The sequence below is a fragment of the Salvelinus alpinus genome, chromosome 28, assembly GCF_045679555.1.
Source record: "Salvelinus alpinus chromosome 28, SLU_Salpinus.1, whole genome shotgun sequence".
NCBI classification, from domain to species: domain Eukaryota; kingdom Metazoa; phylum Chordata; class Actinopteri; order Salmoniformes; family Salmonidae; genus Salvelinus; species Salvelinus alpinus.
In genome coordinates, this window is record NC_092113.1 from 34,407,559 (window position 1) to 34,425,934 (window position 18,376).

The 18,376-nt window shown below is 48.5% G+C and overlaps 1 protein-coding gene across 26 annotated transcripts in view; it reads right to left on the minus strand.

The window, feature by feature from the left end:
* Window positions 1–952: 952 nt before the first annotated feature.
* LOC139558019 (E3 ubiquitin-protein ligase HUWE1-like) overlaps window positions 953–18,376 on the minus strand; it is a 77,361-nt gene continuing 59,937 nt past the window's right edge. For 14 of the 26 annotated variants that reach the window (XM_071373403.1, XM_071373408.1, XM_071373414.1 and 11 more), the window contains 21 exons: window positions 18,004–18,227; window positions 17,538–17,753; window positions 17,159–17,343; window positions 16,378–17,050; window positions 15,438–16,131; window positions 15,120–15,211; window positions 14,487–14,643; window positions 13,296–13,431; window positions 11,683–11,897; window positions 11,167–11,390; window positions 10,046–10,148; window positions 9,594–9,743; window positions 9,027–9,272; window positions 8,684–8,801; window positions 8,272–8,412; window positions 7,703–7,990; window positions 7,381–7,486; window positions 6,674–6,791; window positions 6,009–6,190; window positions 5,147–5,337; window positions 953–1,844 (listed from right to left, as the gene is read on the minus strand). In XM_071373403.1, coding sequence (XP_071229504.1) covers window positions 1,742–1,844; window positions 5,147–5,337; window positions 6,009–6,190; window positions 6,674–6,791; window positions 7,381–7,486; window positions 7,703–7,990; window positions 8,272–8,412; window positions 8,684–8,801; window positions 9,027–9,272; window positions 9,594–9,743; window positions 10,046–10,148; window positions 11,167–11,390; window positions 11,683–11,897; window positions 13,296–13,431; window positions 14,487–14,643; window positions 15,120–15,211; window positions 15,438–16,131; window positions 16,378–17,050; window positions 17,159–17,343; window positions 17,538–17,753; window positions 18,004–18,227 — 4,562 coding nt within the window. In that variant the 3' untranslated portion in view covers window positions 953–1,741. Of the gene's footprint in view, window positions 1,845–5,146; window positions 5,338–6,008; window positions 6,191–6,673; window positions 6,792–7,380; window positions 7,487–7,702; window positions 7,991–8,271; window positions 8,413–8,683; window positions 8,802–9,026; window positions 9,314–9,593; window positions 9,744–10,045; window positions 10,149–11,166; window positions 11,391–11,682; window positions 11,898–13,295; window positions 13,432–14,486; window positions 14,644–15,119; window positions 15,212–15,437; window positions 16,132–16,377; window positions 17,051–17,158; window positions 17,344–17,537; window positions 17,754–18,003; window positions 18,228–18,376 lie in introns of those variants that run through there. The other 12 variants (XM_071373422.1, XM_071373423.1, XM_071373421.1 and 9 more) reach the window with 8 other exon arrangements.

The following is an 18,376-nucleotide window of genomic DNA, read 5'->3' on the forward strand; positions in this document are numbered from 1 at the left end:
GCTGTCACGACATCACACATGGCCATAGGAGTCGGCCAGACAACTCAAATAGATCCTGAACCGCAGCTCAAATCGAATCAAATTTTATTGGTCACATACATGTTAGCAGATGTTATTGCGGGTGTAGCGAAATGCTTGCGTTTCTAGCTCCAGCTGCCTGCTTTTCTCTGCAGCCTCCTCACAGGCCAGTCTGGTAAGGGGTCGTACAGTCCATCAGTATCCACTAACACATAGCAAAGGCCAGTACAGGGGGGACGGAGGAGAGGAGCATGATAAAGACACAACAGAAACACATTTTCCTCATAGCTAAGTGTCATGGCAATTAACCTGGCTCAAATGTTGCATGGAATTCTGTTACATGTGTTCATTAAGATTCTCTCTGCTGATGGGCAGTGCGGACTTGAGTGACCTTGTGATGGTAGATTCTGATTGGTCCCACGCTGTGACCCATCCAGGCTCTTCGGAGAGGTGTTCACTATGACTGGTTTTAATTTGCTCTGCCAGGGAACGCTCAAGGACAATTCAAAATGACCATAAGGACGAGCACACAATCTTCAGGGAAGAGGTCCTCCACAAAATTAAACAATTGTTTCAAATCATTTGCATTAGTGCAATAGCACACTATTACAACAGTACATCTTTTTATAATTAAGGTCTAGTATGATTGGCTATAGCTTGTTTCAGATGAAGTATGATTGGCTATATTGTTTCAGATGAAGTTTGATTGGCTATATATTGTTTCAGATGAAGTATGATTGGCTATATTTTGTTTCAGATGAAGTTTGATTGGCTACATTTTGTTTCAGATGAAGTATGATTGGCTACATTTTGTTTCAGATGAAGTATGATTGGCTATATTTTGTTTCAGATGAAGTATGATTGGCTATAGCTTGTTTCAGATGAAGGGTGATATAGGTTTCAATATATAATAATGTTAAGAGACAAATGGGACTCCATTTTATGCATTTATTCACGTAGTTATTTCACTCTGATTCAAAAGCTCAAGGCGGGGTCAGCGATTTAATAGCCAAAAATACTCTAGAATTTGTGGTTAATTTCATCATCTCCTTTCCTTTCTCGTTCTCATCATTTGTTTTCCTTCCTTAAATGCCACAAAACTTTGAAAAGTGCATTTCTTTGAATTTCTTCAAAACTTCTTTTTTTCTCTCTTTCTCCTTCTTCCCCATAAAAATGTCACCCCCCTTCAAGGCTTATGAGGTCACAAATTCGCAAAAAGAAACAGCCAACATTTTTTCCCCCAAAGGTTTTATAACCATCTTGTTCTCACACACAAACAACCTTCTCCTTTTTTTTTACACAGCCAGAGAAGAACAAAGAAAAATAAACTCCCAAACCTTTTGTACAGAGAAATCAAACTAAATGGAGAAAATGTCTTATATTAGTCCAGGTTTTTATCCTCAATACACCCTCTCAGGTTTCTGCCATTCTAATGTGGAAGGGAGACATACCAGGCACAGGTCTGTGTCTATTGACATGAGGCTCTGTGTGTAGTAGGTAATATCAGTCAGTCAGTTAATCATACCGCTCTGCTGGTCCGTCTGTTTCTTTATATGGATTAGGAACCAGTTGTATGTCTAGAGGCCATTTTTCCAGTCATCCAGTAATATCTATGATAGTGCGAGTGTGTGTGTGTGTGTGTCATCAGCTTGAATCAGTCAGAGTATGCAAGTCTAAATTGTGTGTGTGTGTGTGTGTGTGTTGAGTCTCCGTGTGGGTAGGTCTAAGCCAGTCCGAATCCTTCGGAGCATTCCTGAATGGCCAGCAGCAGCATGTGCCTCAGCTTCTCATAGCTCTCGTAGGCTGGGAGGTCCAGCTGGTTGAAGCTACAGAAGAGGAGACAAATGGTTTGTAAGGGAATTGAGAATGGTAGCTCTTTACCTGAGTACCTGTTCTATCATATCGACCTGGCTGAATGGAAACTTCAGATCTACATGCATAACTAACTACATTCTTTTGACATCAATCCATCAGTATTCATTAATGGTACCAGGTGTGAGCTGTGTGGGTCTATAGTTCTTTACCAGGTGTGGTGAGCTGTGTGTGTGTTGGTCTTTACCAGGTGTGGTGAGCTGTGTGAGTGTATAGGTCTCTACCAGGTGTGGTGAGCTGTGTAGGTGTATAGGTCTTTACCAGGTGTGGTGAGCTGTGTGTGTGTATAGGTCTTAACCAGGTGTGGTGAGCTGTGTGTGTGTATAGGTCTTAACCAGGTGTGGTGAGCTGTGTGGGTGTATAGGTTTTAACCAGGTGTGGTGAGCTGTGTGGGTGTATAGGTCTTTACCAGGTGTGGTGAGCTGTGTAGGTCTCTACCAGGTGTGGTGAGCTGTGTGGGTGTATAGGTCTTTACCAGGTGTGGTGAGCTGTGTAGGTGTATAGGTCTCTACCAGGTGTGGTGAGCTGTGTGGGTGTATAGGTCTTTACCAGGTGTGGTGAGCTGTGTGGGTGTATAGGTCTTTACCAGGTGTGGTGAGCTGTGTGGGTGTATAGGTCTTTACCAGGTGTGGTGAGCTGTGTGGGTGTATAGGTCTTTACCAGGTGTGGTGAGCTGTGTGGGTGTATAGGTCTTTACCAGGTGTGGTGAACTGTGTGGGTGTATAGGTCTCAACCAGGTGTGGTGAACTGTGTAGGTGTATAGGTCTCTACCAGGTGTGGTGAGCTGTGTGGGTGTATAGGTCTCTACCAGGTGTGGTGAGCTGTGTGGGTGTATAGGTCTCTACCAGGTGTGGTGAACTGTGTAGGTGTATAGGTCTCTACCAGGTGTGGTGAACTGTGTAGGTGTATAGGTCTCTACCAGGTGTGGTGAACTGTGTAGGTGTATAGGTCTCTACCAGGTGTGGTGAACTGTGTAGGTGTATAGGTCTCTACCAGGTGTGGTGAACTGTGTAGGTGTATAGGTCTCTACCAGGTGTGGTGAACTGTGTAGGTGTATAGGTCTCTACCAGGTGTGGTGAACTGTGTAGGTGTATAGGTCTCTACCAGGTGTGGTGAGCTGTGTAGGTGTATAGGTCTCTACCAGGTGTGGTGAGCTGTGTGGGTGTATAGGTCTCTACCAGGTGTGGTGAACTGTGTAGGTGTATAGGTCTCTACCAGGTGTGGTGAACTGTGTAGGTGTATAGGTCTCTACCAGGTGTGGTGAACTGTGTAGGTGTATAGGTCTCTACCAGGTGTGGTGAACTGTGTAGGTGTATAGGTCTCTACCAGGTGTGGTGAACTGTGTAGGTGTATAGGTCTCTACCAGGTGTGGTGAGCTGTGTGGGTGTATAGGTCTCTACCAGGTGTGGTGAGCTGTGTGGGTGTATAGGTGTTTACCAGGTGTGGTGAGCTGTGTGGGTGTATAGGTGTTTACCAGGTGTGGTGAGGTGTGTGGGTGTATAGGTCTTTACCAGGTGTGGTGAGCTGTGTGGGTGTATAGGTCTCTACCAGGTGTGGTGAGCTGTGTGGGTGTATAGGTCTCTACCAGGTGTGGTGAGGTGTGTGGGTGTATAGGTCTCTACCAGGTGTGGTGAGCTGTGTGGGTGTATAGGTGTTTACCAGGTGTGAGCTGTGTGGGTGTATAGGTCTCTACCAGGTGTGGTGAGCTGTGTGGGTGTATAGGTCTCTACCAGGTGTGGTGAGCTGTGTGGGTGTATAGGTGTTTACCAGGTGTGAGCTGTGTGGGTGTATAGGTGTTTACCAGGTGTGGTGAGCTGTGTGGGTGTATAGGTCTCTACCATGTGTGGTGAGCTGTGTGGGTGTATAGGTGTTTACCAGGTGTGAGCTGTGTGGGTGTATAGGTGTTTACCAGGTGTGAGCTGTGTGGGTGTATAGGTGTTTACCAGGTGTGAGCTGTGTGGGTGTATAGGTGTTTACCAGGTGTGAGCTGTGTGGGTGTATAGGTGTTTACCAGGTGTGAGCTGTGTGGGTGTATAGGTGTTTACCAGGTGTGAGCTGTGTGGGTGTATAGGTGTTTACCAGGTGTGAGCTGTGTGGGTGTATAGGTGTTTACCAGGTGTGAGCTGTGTGGGTGTATAGGTGTTTACCAGGTGTGAGCTGTGTGGGTGTATAGGTGTTTACCAGGTGTGAGCTGTGTGGGTGTATAGGTGTTTACCAGGTGTGAGCTGTGTGGGTGTATAGGTGTTTACCAGGTGTGAGCTGTGTGGGTGTATAGGTGTTTACCAGGTGTGAGCTGTGTGGGTGTATAGGTGTTTACCAGGTGTGAGCTGTGTGGGTGTATAGGTGTTTACCAGGTGTGAGCTGTGTGGGTGTATAGGTGTCTACCAGGTGTGGTGAGCTGTGTGGGTGTATAGGTGTCTACCAGGTGTGGTGAGCTGTGTGGGTGTATAGGTGTTTACCAGGTGTGGTGAGCTGTGTGGGTGTATAGGTGTTTACCAGGTGTGAGCTGTGTGGGTGTATAGGTGTTTACCAGGTGTGAGCTGTGTGGGTGTATAGGTGTTTACCAGGTGTGGTGAGCTGTGTGGGTGTATAGGTGTTTACCAGGTGTGAGCTGTGTGGGTGTATAGGTGTTTACCAGGTGTGAGCTGTGTGGGTGTATAGGTGTTTACCAGGTGTGGTGAGCTGTGTGGGTGTATAGGTGTTTACCAGGTGTGAGCTGTGTGGGTGTATAGGTGTTTACCAGGTGTGAGCTGTGTGGGTGTATAGGTCTCTACCAGGTGTGGTGAGCTGTGTGGGTGTATAGGTGTTTACCAGGTGTGAGCTGTGTGGGTGTATAGGTGTTTACCAGGTGTGAGCTGTGTGGGTGTATAGGTGTTTACCAGGTGTGAGCTGTGTGGGTGTATAGGTGTTTACCAGGTGTGAGCTGTGTGGGTGTATAGGTGTTTACCAGGTGTGAGCTGTGTGGGTGTATAGGTGTTTACCAGGTGTGAGCTGTGTGGGTGTATAGGTCTCTACCAGGTGTGGTGAGCTGTGTGGGTGTATAGGTGTTTACCAGGTGTGAGCTGTGTGGGTGTATAGGTGTTTACCAGGTGTGAGCTGTGTGGGTGTATAGGTGTTTACCAGGTGTGAGCTGTGTGGGTGTATAGGTGTTTACCAGGTGTGAGCTGTGTGGGTGTATAGGTGTTTACCAGGTGTGAGCTGTGTGGGTGTATAGGTGTTTACCAGGTGTGAGCTGTGTGGGTGTATAGGTGTTTACCAGGTGTGAGCTGACGGTAGGCGGTCGGTGGAGCGGTCGTCACGGTGGATCTGGAACTTCTGTATTCCGTTCATGCCCTCCAGCGCTGCGAAGCCCTGCAGAGGAACCTTGGACGTGCCCGTCACAAACTGCAGGAACTTGGCTCTGTCCGCCTGGTCGAAGGAACGCAGGGCCCGCCAGAACCACTGGATCTGAAGTGATGGGGAGGAACGGTCAGGGTCACAGCCTCACTACACTGACCAGTAGCACATCTATATGAATGCATAGTATATAATACAACCAACAAACTATCATTTGGCATTGTGGGACATTGTTGGTCCTGGGTCGTATTCATCAGGCACCAAACTAAAGACAAGTGACTAAAAAAGGGAGGGACTACCGGAACTTGTCCAATAAAAAACTCATCTTTGTTCTCCGTTGCAAAATGTTGCGCTACATTTTGCCCTAATGAATATGCCCCTGGTGTTTGCGTCTATGTATGTACCTGTATGGAGCTGGACTGGTACTTGTGGTACTCGGTGTGTGTCTCTACCTGTATGGAGCTGGACTGGTACTTGTGGTACTCGGTGTGTGTCTCTACCTGTATGGAGCTGGACTGGTACTTGTGGTACTCTGTGTGTCTCTACCTGTATGGAGCTGGACTGGTACTTGTGGTACTCGGTGTGTGTCTCTACCTGTATGGAGCTGGACTGGTACTTGTGGTACTCTGTGTGTCTCTACCTGTATGGAGCTGGACTGGTACTTGTGGTACTCGGTGTGTGTCTCTACCTGTATGGAGCTGGACTGGTACTTGTGGTAATCTGTGTGTCTCTACCTGTATGGAGCTGGACTGGTACTTGTGGTACTCTGTGTGTGTCTCTACCTGTATGGAGCTGGACTGGTACTTGTGGTACTCTGTGTTGGCCTTGAGGTCGTCTATATCTATAGTGGGCAGGCCAGATATCAGCAGCTCCAGCTCCTGCTCTGTGAAGATGGAGATCAGCCTCTTGGGGATGATCTCGTAGAAACCCTCCAGGTAGGCAGACAGCTGCTTACGGATGGCACCTACAGGGGGGGACGGGACAGAGAGAGAGGGAGTACAGAGTTAAACACTTACAAGGCTACACAAGTAGTACTTCACTACGACAAGATGTGTTCTGCCAAGTAACCTATGAGAAAGGCAGGTTCACATAAAACAGACATCCCTATCTTACAGGATTTCTTAAAAATTTAAAAAAAGATATGTATTGCAGCACACAGGTCAAAAGCGCATACTTCATGTTTTGCAGACAGTATTCCCGACAAAGTCTTGATGTACATTTGACTAAGTATGCTCCTATTATACATAGCCACCTCCAACAAGTGTATGACATGTATAACTGCATAATATATATCTCTGGCTATTTGACTGAATGTTCACAAATGTACTATGCCAATTAAAGATGTACTTTTAAAGGCTGGGTATCTGTAAATTGCGTTGTGAAAAAGGTATTTCTATAATAGATGTGATTGATGTGTCAGATGTGATGGTGTTGTGTCTGGTCTCACCAGTCATCTTCATCTGACACACCAGGTGGACGTACTCCTTCTTGTTCTCCTCAGTGACAATGATGTTGCCTCCGTTAGGCTTCAGGTCACGTACCTCACACACACCAAACTCCTGGACCTGAGAGAGGAGGATAGAGGGACATGAGAGCGAGAGAGGAAGATGGAGGGACATGAGAGAGGAAGATGGAGGGACATGAGAGAGGAAGATGGAGGGACATGAGAGAGGAAGATGGAGGGACATGAGAGAGGAAGATGGAGGGACATGAGAGAGGAAGATGGAGGGACATGAGAGAGGAAGATGGAGGGACATGAGAGAGGAAGATGGAGGGACATGAGAGAGAGAGAGGAAGATCGAGGGACATATGAGGCAAGCGGGAGGGGGGTGGAGGGATTGGAGGGACATATGAGAGGCAAGCGGGAGGGGGGTGGAGGGATTGGAGGGACATATGAGAGGCAAGCGGGAGGGGGGTGGAGGGATTGGAGGGAGGGAGACAGTTCAGCAGTGCTTCCACAGAATGTAATAGTATGTGTGGGGTCACATGCTATAGAGAAATGTAACTAACATGTTTTATCCAATGTTGGGTCAAGGGCTGGCATCCGTTAGTGATAATTTAGGTCACATTCTCTATACCCATCCTGAGGCACTGGCCTGCATAATTAGCAGTTTTCTGAGTTTGGTTGATATAAGAAACACGTAAAGGACGTACCTCAGTGCTGAATGTCAGCTCATAGCCCAGAGTAGAGACATTATTCTCCAGCAGGTAGACAAGGCCCTGGAAGAACGGGTAGTCCTCACTCTCCATGTCTGTGTACCTGACGACACAACACACACGCTCAATCAACTACTGCACAGTGATACTCCACAGTTAACACAACACACATCTCTACATACGTACCATCTCCATGATCTCAACACCGTTTGCCCTCATGGGCCAAGAAGTAGTCTGTTTTGTTACGTGACGCTCTGCCCAGGATGTGCTTGTAGAAGCTGTGTGTGAAGTAGTGTGTGTGTGTCCACAGCGCCCCTACCTGACACTCTTGCCCAGGATGTGCTTGTAGAAGCTGCGTGTGAAGTAGCACTCCAGCAGTCGGTTGTCGTAGACGGCCTTGGCCACCACGCGACCTACGAACTTGAAGTAGCTGAGGTGGTTTGGGTTGCAGTGCGAGGAGGGGTTAATGGTGTAGGTGACCCTGTCGCCGGGCGAGGTGCGGAACAGGGCGTACATGGCGTTAAACATCTCCCTGGAGATGATCATGTACCACTCTCTCAGCAGACCTCCGGCATCCTGACCCTCCTCTCCTTCAAACACTATGTACCTGGTGGGGGGGAAAGGAGATGTACGAGGTCAGTGCACTTGACTGTCATTCTGTCGTAATAGTCAGAACACAGTGAGATAAATAGATACAAAAAGACAGAAGCAATCCAGATAAATAGAGACAGAGACAGAGAGAGAAACCCCAAGAGACAGAGAGAGAAACCCCAAGAGACAGAGAGAGAAACCCCAAGAGACAGAGAGAGAAACCCCAAGAGACAGAGAGAGAAACCCTAAGAGACAGAGAGAGAAACCATAAGAGACAGAGAAAGCAGAGTCTCTTACAGCCTGTTCTTCATGTCCTCGGGACTCTTGCGGTGCAGCTCTCTGTAGGAGTCTTCAAACACGTGATCTCTCCTGACGTGGACAGCCATATCCTCCTTCCTCAGACCCTCGTCCAGACGCTCCAGCTCCTGACGGAAGTACCTGGGGAGAGGGAGTGGGTCAATAATATTAAAAAAAAAGCTCAAATGTTATCATGAAAGAGGCATGCTTCCATTCAAAGGACCAGTGTTTGACCTGGAGAGAGATCAGGGTTGTTCATTAGGGCGAGCAAGCGAAAGCATGTTTTAAACTGAAAACGAAATGAGTTTATTTTTGGACAAGTCCAGGGTGTCTCTGTTTTAATCAGTTTTCCTCCATTAGGTGACTAATGAACATGACCAAGATGATGCCCCATAAGAAAATCCTTCCTTACTTTCTCTTGACGTCAAAATCGAGGATACGGATGTAGTCAACCAGCACAGCGAAGGGTCCGTCGGCCAGGTGGGTGGTGGACTGGCGCAGAATCTGGTTTAGCACTGTACGGTGAGTCTCTGTAGGGGGTGGGAGGGAGAGAAAAGGAGAGAATGGAAGAGAGACAAAGACCTACAGTGCAACTAACACACGTGGGCTTTCCAAAATGATCCAGGCCGAATCTCTAAATTATTTCTCGACTCCTCACTTCCTGATGTTTTAAGTGACTGGCAAAGAGAGAGGACGCAAGGAAAATACTGGAGTCCATACCCTGCTATACCCTCCTTCCTAGTCCCAAAACTCACCAGCGAAGCGGAGGAACTTCTGTGTGTCGGGAGGCAGGTTGGAGGAGATGTGCATGGAGGAGGGTTCTCTGGAGAAGAACGGGTCCAGAGAGGAGGGGGTGGCGGGAGTGAGGGGTGCGGGGGACAGGGGGGGAGGCTCATCTTTGATGTGGGACAGCTGGCTCTCCCTGGTGTCTCTGACAGGGGGCTTGCTCTCCCTCTCTGTGGCATGGACCAGGAAGAAGGCCTCTACCGCTGGCTGAAGGACTGAGGGAGAGGCGAGATGTGAGCAGACGACGTCATCACTCCTGTGAAAAAGGCTTTTATCCAAGGTTGTGTTCAATAAGAACAAAACATTCCATTTCCAAACATTTCCTGTTTCGTATGGGCTGAGGGTTGACCATGTTTCACTGCATGACTGCAAAATCAATGACCACTACTTTTGACACATTCAGGACATTGGTTTTCCAATGGAGGTTCTACGACAGATACATAGTGTTAACACTTAGTATACAGATGTCACGCTCAGGAAAATCTCAGGGCCCTAGATTTACCCATGTGAGGTTCAATATTGTAAACCTAACGTACCCAGAACAGCGTGTTGATCATGTGACTCCTCCAGTTCCTTCAGGCACTCCCCGAGCATGTCCCACAACTCGTCCAATAGCAGCTGCTCGCTCAGCAGGGGAAGGTCCGGGAGACGCTCCTCTGTCTCTGATTGGCTGTTGCCTTCTTCATCTGCACAAGAGCAGGAAATACCAAACACAATAATGTTAGAATCACTATGCCAAGACAAGTGCTCCCTAAAGCGCAGTATTTCTGCTGTGGTTTGAGTGGCTCTGGTCATGTTCAAGATTGTCTTTCTTTGCAGTCACGCTGCTCTCAGAACTTGGCCATACCATACGAATGTGGTTCCTGAAACACCTTTTTAGGCGTTGTGAAATCTGATCTGCACAGCGTGACTGCAATAAAGATGAGCTGGAACCTGTGTTGTGGTAGCTGAGGACTGTAGTGGTTATTGTGGTGGAGGCCTGTCTAACCCAGGGGTGCAGGGTCCTGCTCCAGTGGAGAGGGCTGGTCTACATCCATGGGAGAATCATCCCTCTGAACTGCCTGGGGCTCAGAGACTGACCCCACCTCTGACTGGAGAGAGGAATGGAGGGAGGGCAAAAAGAGAGAAAGAGTGAGAATCAGAGCGAACAAGAGAGACAGAGGGAGAAAGAAAGAGGGAAATAGAGAGGGTGGGCGAGAGAAAGAACAAAACAAAGAAAGAAACATGTGATTCATTCAACACAAGGCTGACAGTTTTCCAGTAAACCAGAAAACCAGTGGGGCATGCTGATGCACCATGACATTAACATTCTCATAAGGCTACAGACAGACACAGACCGAGGGGGACTGGGAGGGAGGGGGCAAAAGCATGAAGCCATGACAGCCAGCCAATACACACATCATCAATTCACATCATACAGTAGAGAGCAGCCAGCACATCTATTCTAGACCTGGGTTCAAATACTATTTGAAATCTTCCAAATACTTTGAGGGTCTGCTCTAGCCTGCCTGGAGTTCCAGATTTGGGGGGGGGGGGGGGTCAAGATTTTAGGACTATTCTATTGGTCCAATAAGCCAGGAAAGCTCAGCCAAGCTTAGACCCAGGTCTGATGGATGCATTCCCTCTTCAGACAGACCGGACAGGCCGTCAGAATGCAGTGGATCGTCTCTGTCTGTTTTCAGCTACTGTCATGCATCATGGATGTTGGGCTGTACTGTAGGCTGATTGTAAATGCAACGACGATGTCAATAGCACTGTGTCAGTTTACATGCCCGTAGAGTAAGTTCAATATGCATGGAGATGTCAACGATAGCAGTGTGTGAGTGAATGGTCAATATGCATGTCATCAGACCTGGGTTAAAATAGTCTGATTTCTTTCAAATACTTCAGCTACACTTGATTGAGCGTGATACAATGGCACCAATAAGTTCCAAAAGTGCAACAAAAAATGGCCATCTGGTACTATTTGAAGCCAGGTCTACAGAATGAGCATGTGGTCGGTATGAGTCATGTAGTCAACAGCAATAACGTGTGAGCGTATGGATCAATATGCACGTTTGCTCAATAGTAGCAGTATTCTGTCAGTGCGATGCGGCCCATCATGCTAACCGTGGCAGCGCTCGCCGTGCCGGGGGCAGCAGCGGGGGCATGAGGGGCGGCCACAGAGGATCCGGAGGTGGTGACAGCAGCGACAGAGGCGGAGGGCGGGGGGGCCTGCTGCAGACGGCGTGCTCGCTGCCCCTCTCTCACCATCTGAATGATGGCATCAGCCTCGGCTTCTAGCTGACGGACCGCCGCCTGGATGCTGCTGGCGGAGCCCAGACTGGTAGAGCCTGGACACACAGGAGAGACCAGTTACAGAACACCCAGAGCAGAGATGTGATCCAGACAACATAGAAAGTCTAAACTAGAAACTCTGTCATTCCTGGTAATTAGGGAAATCACATCCCTGTCAGAGAAAGCTCTCAACCGCTCTCGTCTTCCTGGTCATATTTAACCAGCTCATAAAAACAGTTTTGTTCCGGTTCATCTCTTTACAAGAACAGGCTGAAGCCATTACTATGACTGATTTTGCCCTCTCTGTGTAATGGGGTAGTGAGTGTGTTAGTAGTGCACACGTCTTACCAAGTCGTCCGGTCTGCTTGGCCTTCTTGTTGGCGCGGCGTGTGTCCTCCCGGAGCTGGATGATGACCTGCAGGACCCGCAGGAAGAACTTCTGGGTGGACGTCTTGGAGGTCAGGGAAGACATGCAGGGCAGCTGCAGCTCCCGTCCGCCCAGCGTACGCTTCTGGGCGGCAACAATCACCACGCTCTCAGAGCCGTCGAACCTGCGCCCCCGTCAGCACGCGAGGACGGGCGACAAGGCAAAATACTGTCATTATACAGAAACGGAGTGGCAGTAGAGCAGTATAGCCAAACGGAGAGAGACACACCAAGGAAAAAGCTGTGGCCTAAATGATCAGACACCGACAGATGGTTGACTAAAAACTTTGAAAATCACGACCATGTTAAAATAAAATATATATTTTTTCATTTCAAGCCTTAAACTGTGGGTCTCTCTTATCTCCCAGACTCATATATTTAAAGTGTCGTATTTAGCCATATCTGAATAGGTCAAGTTGGCACTAGGAGAGAACCACCGATGACTATTCATAACAGGGATAGGGGGCAGAATTCGGAAGTTTGGATGACTGAGGTGCCCAAAGTAAACTACCTGCTACTCATGCCCAGAAGCTAGGACATGCATATGCATGGTAGTATTGAATAGAAAACACACTAAAGTTTATAAAACTGTTCAAATTATGTCTGTGAGTATAACAGAACTGATTTGGCAGGCGAAAACCAGAGGACACATTGTTTTTCTGTTGACTTGCCAGCCAATTCAAAGGTTAAGCTATTGAAAACAAAGACTTCCTCCTCCCAAATTGCAGTTCCTATGGCTTCCACTAGATGTCAGTCTTTATACATGGTTTCAGGCTTGTTTTTAGAAAAACCAACGAGGAATAGGTGTTTATCTTCAGGGAGCTCTATGGCAAAGCTAGTCTCATTGCGCGCGTGACTGAGGGAGCGTGCTGCGTTCTTTCCCTTTCCTATTGAAAATAGTTTCGTATGAAATATTATCATTTATTTAGATATTAGAGTACCTAATAATGAATTAGAAACGTCGTTTGATTTGTTTGGACAAACTTTACTGGTAACTTATGGAACTCCTATGTCTGCATTCTGAACGGGTGGATTACTGAACTCAATGACGCCTACTAAACGGCCTATTTGGGATATAAAGAAGGAATTTATCGAACAAAACGACCATTCATTGTGTTCCTGGGACTCTTGTGATTGCGATCAGAGGAAGATCTTCAATGGTAAGTGAGTTATTTTGTAGCTATTTGGGATTTTGTGACCCCTGTGCTTGTTTGGATAATATGCTGTTGTGGGGCGCTGACCTCAGATAATTGAATGCTGTGCTTTTGCCGTAAAGCCTTTTTGAAATCCGACAATGGGGTTAGATTACCAAGATTCTAAGCTAAAGAATCATGTATGACACTTGTATTATCATGAAGGTTTAATATAGCTGGATCCAGAAAAACAGCATCTGGTACTACGGCCTCCCCAGACCCTCCCGCTTTCACCTCCTAGAGCTTGAACCCTAACCCCCTCCATCACTTCACCTGCTAGAGAGCTTGACCCTAACTCTGACCCCTAACCCCCGTACGTTGCAAGACTCTCTCTCTCTTCACCTGCTAGAGAGCTTGCCGGCCTTCAGCCTGGCGGAGATGGAGGTGTCCTCGGCAGGGGCGTCAGGTGACTGGGCGTCAGCCCGGGCTCTCCTTTGCTGCTCCAGGTTGTACTCCCGCAGCTCGGCCAATAACGTGCCTGGAGGAGAAGAGGGGGAGTAGACAGGATAGTAAGTTGGTTACATTTGCACATTATTTATGTAACCTGTATTTTATCAGGGAGTCATACTGGGACTACCAAGGTCTCTCACAGATGAGCCCTGAATTACAGAAATTACTGAAAATACACATCAAAATGTAAGCAGGAAGACAGTCAAAAATAACAAAGACATTGATCAATAATAAGGTTCTCAATCAGCTTTTTGAATTGCCCTAGAGGCACCAGAACATAACGAAGATTGTTAACCTAATTCAGTAGAGACGGAAGGAACTTCCAGAGTTAACCATTCCTGAGACTGGGGGTGGTAACTCATGTCTAATAAATATGTTAGGTACAGTGGGAGTCCAGTAAAATGGCTTTATAAATGAAAACATAGCAATGTAGCAACCTATATGATATCAAAAGGCAGCCAATCAACATTCTGGTAGAAAATGCAGTGATGAGCACTAAAACCGTCACCCGTAATAAAGCACAGTGCACTAGAATTAACTGCATTTAACAGCTTTAATGAAGTAGCAGCTGCGTTCATGTAGAAGTCGCCATAATCTAGGACCGTCGATTTAATAATCTGCTTTCTACTATTTAGCAACAGGCATGACCTATTAAATCAGAGAAGAACATCATATACTTAGTTTGACCTGCATTCAATACTAATTTCAGGTCAATAAAGTGTTTCTGTAATACAATGAAGGCAGACTGTAGTTGAGATAGACCCATGGTTGACCAGGGTCTAACAGCATACACAACAGTATCATCAGCATACAAGCGCAGGTTACCATTTTTTGCAGACAAGTCAATATTATTTTATGTAAACATGTCAGAACTGACCCCTGCGGTGCACCTTTCGTTATGTCCAGAAAACCTAATTTAACACCATCAGTAGATATCGGTCAAGTAATTTTTAAACCTTGACCATTACATTGGTTCATAAGTGAAAATGAAACAAATGTAACCATTGGAAGTGTGTGTAGTTTCAGCTTTGAATACAAACAGCTTGACTGTATATGGTTGTGTGTATGATGAAGCCTACTAACCAATCTGTTTGCAGAGTGTGTATCCCAGGTGTCTAGCTCCACTCAGCAGCAGACGCAGTACGGTGTCTCTAGTGGTTCCATCTCCTCTGGACAGCTGGAGCAGGATGTTAGCTGCATCCTCCAGACCCTCCTCTGAACACGAGTGACTGGTCAGCACCTGGGGAGGGGCGGGGAAGAGTGTTACTTACTCTAGCCAAAAAACATTCCTTACCTCGGGACACTTCAACAGGTGAAACCCCAAGAAAAAGCAGCACTCTGCGTTGATCTGAATTTACTTTCAGGACCTAGAAACAGGCGTACATTTCAGCGTAGGACGCCTTCATCAGAGCCTAACGTAAGAAAAGGTGGGAGGCACTTACATTAGCCTCACAGGAGAGTCCCACTAGTGTTACTAAAGCCTGGGTGGTGTTCATTATGAACCAAATTGAAGAAAACATACCAACAGGAAGGAAGTAGTACTGTAGGGACATCACTAGACGTTGCTTTGTAGCCCGTAGTTGAAAGTGGCTGGATGTGTTACACTACGTTTGAACAGTTTCTACCACGCCAACAGATACACCTAGCTATGTAGAGAGCTATGAGCCTTCCCAGTTAGGGACCCAGTGTTGTTTTAGAGCGCATTCTGTTCTGTACCTCGACAGAGAGCTGCAGTTGTTTCTCAGTGAGTCCAGTGGAGGCAAGCTTGGTGTCACTTTCAATACAGAGCACGGTCGCTCGATGCTTCCCTGTTGAGACAAAACACAATCACATCACACACACATCATTATAGTCTTCTATTATGGTGCGTTACCTTGTTGCGTTCACAAAGATAAACATTGACACTATTAGTATTGCGTGACAGGTAGACAAGCCCAAACTCCCCTTGGTGACAAAGTTAATCTCATCTTATCCCACTCTGATAAACTGATGTCAGTGTATTGCTTCTAAAGTGAAGCTGCGGTGCGTTCTCACCGGTTGCGCTGGCTCCAGTAGAAGTGGGTATGGACACTATAGCTGTGGAAGATGAACCCTGAGCTGGAACTACCACCCCTACAGTGATCCCCTGAGCAGAGGCTGAGACAGAGCCCGGAGCACCGGCTGTTGCTGCTGCACTGGTGGCAGTGGCGGGATTGCCAGCTCCGGCGGTGGTAGACTGCGGTGCCTGGTGTCCAGCTGGGACTTCAGTAGCCTTATTATCAGGCAAGGCGATGGAGATGAGGGACAGGAGACGCAGCAGCTTCTCGGTGAGCAGGGAGGAGCGTCGTATCACTGGGTGGGACAGCATATTCATCAGCTGGCCCAGCGGAGAGGCCTCCAGGCTGTACTGAGCCCCCTCGGCCTCCCCTCCTGCCCCTAGGGGAACAGTCTTCATGGAGGCCTTGCCTTTCCTCGACACATTCATGTTGTCCAGTTTCACCAGCAGGTCCCAGAAGTCGGTGGAGATGCCCAGGGACTGGGGGGTGATGGCCGTTCCACAGGCACCCCCGCCCAGGGAGTTCTGGGCTGAGGAGGGAGTGGAGCAGGTGTTAGTCTGAGTAGATCTAGAGCCTCCTCCTGCTGTTCCAGTAACGATGGAGGCAGCAGCACACAGACGGGAGTCCAGATCAGAGGTGGAGGAGGAGAGCAGGTCCTTACAGCGCTGCTGGGTGAAGTGACTGGGGAACACCTGGCGATAGGAGAGTAAAACACAAGGTTAATGACCTGGACTAATTGAGAGACATCGCATTGACAATTCACTATTTCCATAACATTTTGAAACCCACTTTCAAAGTTAAAAAAAATAGAGTTAAAGACCAAGACATAGAAAGGCTCTGGTCTGAGCCCTAAAATGAATGACTGATACAGATTCCAGACCCACTTTCCCTGAGAAGTACCATGTTCACCACCCATCCAGCACTAAACTGTCTCCTACCTTGGCCAGTTGGATAAGAGTATCCAGTACGTGTCGACAGACCACAGGGGCGGCTTGGGGGTGGATGTGTACAGTCGACCCTCCTCCCCCTGGACACGTCACCCCAGCTGTAACCCCCTGTACCCCTCCTCCCAGGGTCCCCCCGGGCCCTCCTGACGTCCCCCCAGCAGAGTGCCGGTCGGCGTGCTTCCGCCCCGACGCCCGTTGGATCTGGAAAATGTTTGTGCGGCAGCCTAGAGCCGCGTCCATGGAAACGGACAGCCAAGAGAGCTGGGAGGAGCTACGAGACTCCACCCTGTTGATCAACTCCAGAGAGGAGGAGGAAGAGGAGGAGAGGGAGGAGGCAGCGGTAGCTGTGGTCGTAGATCCTTTACTCCCTCCGTAACCTCCCTGACCGCCGGCGGTCCGCTTGCCTCTGGCGTCTTCCAGGCGGGTGGTCTCGACACACACCTCACTCTCACTGCTCCGCTGCAGGATGGAGAGGAGACTGCGGATGACCCAGCCACGCGTCTGGGAGTGGTAGCACAGGTTGCGGAGCACGCGGTGCAGACGGCTGGTGTTGAGTTTGGGTTCGTCTACGAAGAGGAGGACCAGGAGACAGGACAAGGCCTCGTGGTCCAGGAGCAGACGACCGCGCAGACGCAGCAGAGAGTCCACACTGGAACTGGACGGCCTGGGGAGAGGACAGAGGACACGTTAGACGGAACCTTAAGACCATGCCTTCTCCTTAAAACATCACACAGACACATTCTCCCTTCACCAACAATCCTGTCCCTCTCACCTGCTGTGGTTGGCCCCTCCTCCCATCTGGAAGGTCCCTCCTCTCTGCACGGCTAGGCGGGTGTACTGTACTCCTCGGTTTCCCCCCAGGCGGCTAGTAAACGCAGGCGACCTCAAGATGGCCGACAAGGCCGAGCTGGAACTATGGCCAAATAGCCTCTCGTGCATCAGCTGTCTCTGACGAGCCTGTTGATATCAAATTTACAATCAATGCAATGATGAAATAACTGCATATAATAAGGGGTTTCTCATGTTTTACATCTAAGCATATGATGTAGCCAAAACAGTATTTGATCAAATCTGTTTTTTATCGAAGAAATTCTACGTGGGTTGGCACAGTTGTGTTACTTGGTGATAGTGTGTAGAAAAACGAATCTTACACTCACCTCCTGCTCGCGGCGCAGTGCGGCTGCCTCGGCGGCGATGTCCGGGGGCATCACTGCCAGCACGCTGTCCTCCATGTCTTCCAGGACGGAGCGACGCAGCTCCGAGGGGAGGGTCTGGATGAAGGTGACAGGGTCCAGGGGAGTGTCGCCCTGCGTGGGCTGCTGGGACAGCTCTCTACGCTGCTGCTCTGCCCTCTGCTGCGCTAGCACCTGGGGGAGCGAGAAGGGGAGAAAGAAAGACAGGGATAAGGAAGGGGAAGAGGCAGGTTCGACAGACTTGGAGGCTTCTAGACACCATCTAGAACTATACCACTTTAAACCAAAATAAGTTAAACAATATATAAAGGCTTTATTGAGAATTCATAACGTCTTCAAAATAATTCTTACACAGTTCAGTCCTACAACTACATGGCTGGTTAAATAACAAAATAATTCAATAGTCCTAAATTTTGTTCCTCACCTCTTCCTGTATGGCAGGTGGCAGGGCAGCCAGGAACTCAGGGCTGACCTCCGTGACCCCGGGTCCTCCTCCTAGTACTGGGGTGGTGGTGGAGGGGAGGGTGGAGGAGGCAGGGGGGCGCGCCGGGGGTCGAATACCCAGCTGGTTCTGGAGCACCTCACGACGGATGTCCTCTGGGAGAGCTGCCAAGAAGGACGGGTCAACACCCTCTGGTAGACTGATGCCTGGACAGAGAGAGGGGCGACAGTATGAAGTACAATCAGGGCACCCGATGTGCAACAGATGAGCAGTACAATCAGGCGCGTTAGAATAGTGTTGGATGCCCACCACTGAGGGAGAGGGACAGATAAACAACCAATGAGACTCATCTTAC